Here is a 3,965-nt window from a genome sequence, read left to right on the forward strand (position 1 = left end):
GCAAGAGTTTGACGACTCGGACATTGGGTTGTCAGCGCGGCCGCTGCGCGCGGTTACATCGTTACACACCCTGTTGATTTACAACACAGGCCGTGACGACACGCCCCGCGTGGACATCCCTCATGATGAGGATTTAAAGTATTGTATCCTCTATGAGGCGCATGGCACCCCGCTGAGTGGCCATCTTGGTCGGGAGAAGACCTGTAGCTCGGTGAGCACCCACTATTGGTGGCTGAAGCTGTACAAGTGGACAAACACTTACGTGTGCACGTGTGAGACGTGTCAACGGGTGAAATCATCACCTCATGCGGCAGCGCCGCTGGCAAGGTTGCCGGTACCTCTTGAGTGCTGACGTTCCGTGAGCATGGCCTTCGTGTTTGGCCTACCTGCCGACAAGGCGGGCAACACGGGCGTCGTGGTCTTCGTAGACCGGCTGAGTAAGATGGCTCATATCGCGGCTGTGCCGGATCCCATTGATGGTAAATGTACAGCAACACTGTTCTTGGATCGCGTGTTTCGGCTACACGGACTCCCGGAGTCGATTGTCTCGGACCGAGACCTCCGGTTTACGCGACACTTCTGGAGCGCGGTCTTTGCAGTACCTGGTACCAAGCTAGACTTGTCCACGGCGGACCATCCGCAGACTGATGGTCAAACGGACCGCGTGAATCGCGTCGTGGAGGACATTCTCCGCAGCATTTGTGCCGGAACGCCGAAGTGTTGGAGCGCTATGCTTCCGCTCGTCGAGTTTGCGTTGAACAACGCTGCACATGCCTCCACTGGCTACACACCGTTTTACGTTAACTGTCTGGCCCACCCCTGTATCCCTTTGACGCCGCCACGCTGTGGCTCCGGGCTTGGTGGGGAGAGATGGCCGACCTAGCCGATCGGCTTGCTGATGTCAGCCCGGCTACTGTTCGTAAACAGGTAGATGAGTTCCTGTCCACGCGTCTAAGTGTCTTACGACACGTGCGTGACCCAATGACTGGGAGCCAAGACAAACAAAAGGAAAATGCGGATGCTGGAGGCAGAGGCAATGTGGAAGAGTGCCCCGGGGAAAATGAATAAGTTGCCGCCGGCGAGGAAAGTGGGCGGCATGAACGATGGAGAGTGACGCGGGCGACTCCGACGAGAAGCTTAACGTAGCGGGAGTGCGACATGACGCCTGAGTCTGATCCCTCCGCGGGATCAGGGCTGATCCGACGCTAGACTCGGCGTCCGGCGATGCATAAAAAAACGTCATCTAGACCCCGTCACACGGGGACCGTAATTACGGGCCCCAAATCAAGTTGAAGGCCGACTGCGGGAAGCACGTCAGAGGTAGGGGTAGGTACGGAACCGGTGCCTTAGTAGCCAGTCACCAGTAGCCAGGACATAGGATAGGGTAACGCTCAGTCCCGAAATTGTCTGAACCACAAAGGCCTCCCACGGATCTTCCACGTTCAGGGGAACCACCAAGCGCCGGCAAGTTGAGCAACCAGGAACACGTGCCCCCCCCCAACCCCGTGCCTAACAGGAGGGCACGTTAAACTATACCGTCTACAGGCGCGCCCGATAACGCCACGCAAGCCTGAGGAAATGCCGGCCCGATAACGCCGCACGCCCAAGGGGTTCGACACGCCCGCGTCCGAACAGGGTTTCATCCAGACGCCTCCCCCCCCAACTCAGGTGGTTGCCGACACGATCTACGAGTGCCTCTCCGAAGATACGCTACCGGAAATACCCAGATTGAACGTGTAGGGATTGTGCGAGGACGAACTTACAGTTTTCTGTGAGGGCGCTACTCCACAATGGTACCGCGACCCGGGGGTATTACTTCGAATGACGGGGTAACGATCAAGCAGGCATCTGAAGCAGGTGCATCGGTTGGAAGGGCGCCGACAGCAAGTGAGCACGGAGAGAGATTTGACGCGTCGTGGAGCTCGGAGGGAACCGTCACGGCAGGCCAAGGGGCTAGTGACAACCGAGAGGGCTACGAAGAACAGTTTGCCGTTCCCGATGTGGCTCCCCATGCGGGAACCAGGAAGGGCCACGATGCAAGTCGTGGTCCTACCGGTCAGTACCCTGAAAAGGCGGACGACCAAAACCCACCCCCAACCAATGCCGCTGCCAAACGCAAGTCGCCCAAGAAGAAGATGAAAAAATTGCGCGCACCGGACTCGGAAGATGAATCGGTGTCCAAGCCGCGAGGCAAGGACATGGGACACCATTACACCGCTGCGGAGATGCGCCACATGCTAGCTCACACGGGACTGTTCCAGCCGCTGGAGAGTGACCCGATCCTGGGCTTTATCAAGCCCAAGCTGATGAGCGAGTTCACGGGCTCTTTCCTGGCGCCGTACTTCGACAGCCTTACGAGCGTCATACGTGCGGCGCCGACGCTCTTCGAGATGCTACGCGAATCCGGCTTCGTATTGGGCGCATTTGAGATGGAGAAGGTGTACGACTGGAATCTCGAGGCATGGACGCGCACGATCCGAGGGGTGCTGGAACCCCGGACGATCATAGCGCGAAGGCGCCCCGTCCGTGACGGACCCGGCTCCAACGTCGGCGACGACGCCGTCACCTCCGCCTCGATACCAGTCGAGCGTGGACTCTGACAGCAGCCTCGAATCGCCTAAACGTATGCTCATGAACCGACCGCCACGGGTCATGCAACTCGCGGCCGCGCCAGCACGTGCAGAAACTTCAACAACCTCGGGAGAGGCGATCCCCAAGACCCTGGAATGTGCTATCATCCGACTCGTGCGGTCGACGGCGATGCGCGCGTCAAGCCCCCAGACGCCCGTGGCTTCCTCGGAGCCACCGCCGCTAACGCGTTCCACACCAGCGGCGACGCAACAACCAGAGCCGGCAAACGTCGCCATGGAATCCGTCAGTTCACATTCCACGTCGGGATCGGAACCCCGACGAGATGTGGACGAAGACCCTGACAACTTGTTTGATTTAAATATCAGGGTGCCCGGACATACCGCCGCGGTCTCAACCGCGGCGGCTGGCGCAGGCCTCATCTCTCATCATCTTCAGATCTGAAGGGGTTTCTGGGACGAGATGCCCGCGAGGAGAAGGCCCGGGCATGGCTCAACCGCTTGAAATCTGCAGCTCGCTGCGACGGAACGGGAGAAGAAGTTTGCGGGCTATCCAGCGATCTGATGAACGATCCAGCACGCCAATGGCACCTCCAGCTTCAATAGAAGGTCAACAAATCATGCACGGAACTGATGGAAAAATTTCGTATCCAGTAGGGGCGTCGATGGCGAGTCGTTACTACCACGCGATGCAACGTCCCGACGCGACCCCGCTGGATTACTTGTACCGGCTCACGTCGCCGGTCTGCGAGCCAATATCCCAACGCTGATGGCACAGCGGAAGAAAAGCGAGAACACATCGATCATTACGTCAAGACGTTGAGCACTCAGGAACAGGAGCTCGCCTCACGGCTCACTATGATGGAGGTCCCGGATTCTGTCGCACTGGAGAAGTAGCTGCGCGCACGACAACGTGGGCTGGCCCACCATAAGAAGACGCTCTTCGGCTCGAGCAAGTTCCGTCAGAAGGCACCTGCGTCGTCACCCCAGCCGGCTCGAGCGGTCCATGCGATTCAAGTCACGCCGGACGAATACGACTCAGAACATGATAGTCACAACGGCGACGACCGCATGTACGACCAGGACGAAGAAGAAAAGGAGCGAGCCAAACTGTCACTGGGCAAGCGCCAACCGCCGAGGCAACGCGTCGCAACTTCAATTCGGAAGACTCGGGACGCGACCGTCCGCGATACCGTCACGTCGCCACGACGATGGAGACTGCTGACGCCTGTTGATGTGCCAGAAATGGGGAGGCCACCATCCGACGGACCGATGCTTGAAATTGTGCAATGCTTGTGGTGATGTGCATGACGCCGGACAATGCCCGTCCGAGGAATTCATCAACCAGCTCCCTCAGAGGTTTGACCCGCACAAACG

At 58.7% G+C, this 3,965-nt stretch overlaps 1 protein-coding gene across 1 annotated transcript; it reads left to right on the plus strand.

Annotated features, from left to right (window-relative positions):
• Positions 1–1,790: 1,790 nt before the first annotated feature.
• Positions 1,791–2,600, plus strand: IUM83_11801 (Eukaryotic/viral aspartic protease, active site; the record flags this gene model as incomplete). The annotated part of the gene is made up of 1 exon (XM_067936382.1): positions 1,791–2,600. One exon carries the CDS (start codon positions 1,791–1,793, stop codon positions 2,598–2,600), a length of 810 nt encoding a protein of 269 aa, XP_067792061.1.
• Positions 2,601–3,965: the final 1,365 nt, after the last annotated feature.

This window comes from Phytophthora cinnamomi (genome assembly GCF_018691715.1).
Source record: "Phytophthora cinnamomi strain GKB4 chromosome Unknown Contig37, whole genome shotgun sequence".
NCBI classification, from domain to species: domain Eukaryota; phylum Oomycota; class Peronosporomycetes; order Peronosporales; family Peronosporaceae; genus Phytophthora; species Phytophthora cinnamomi.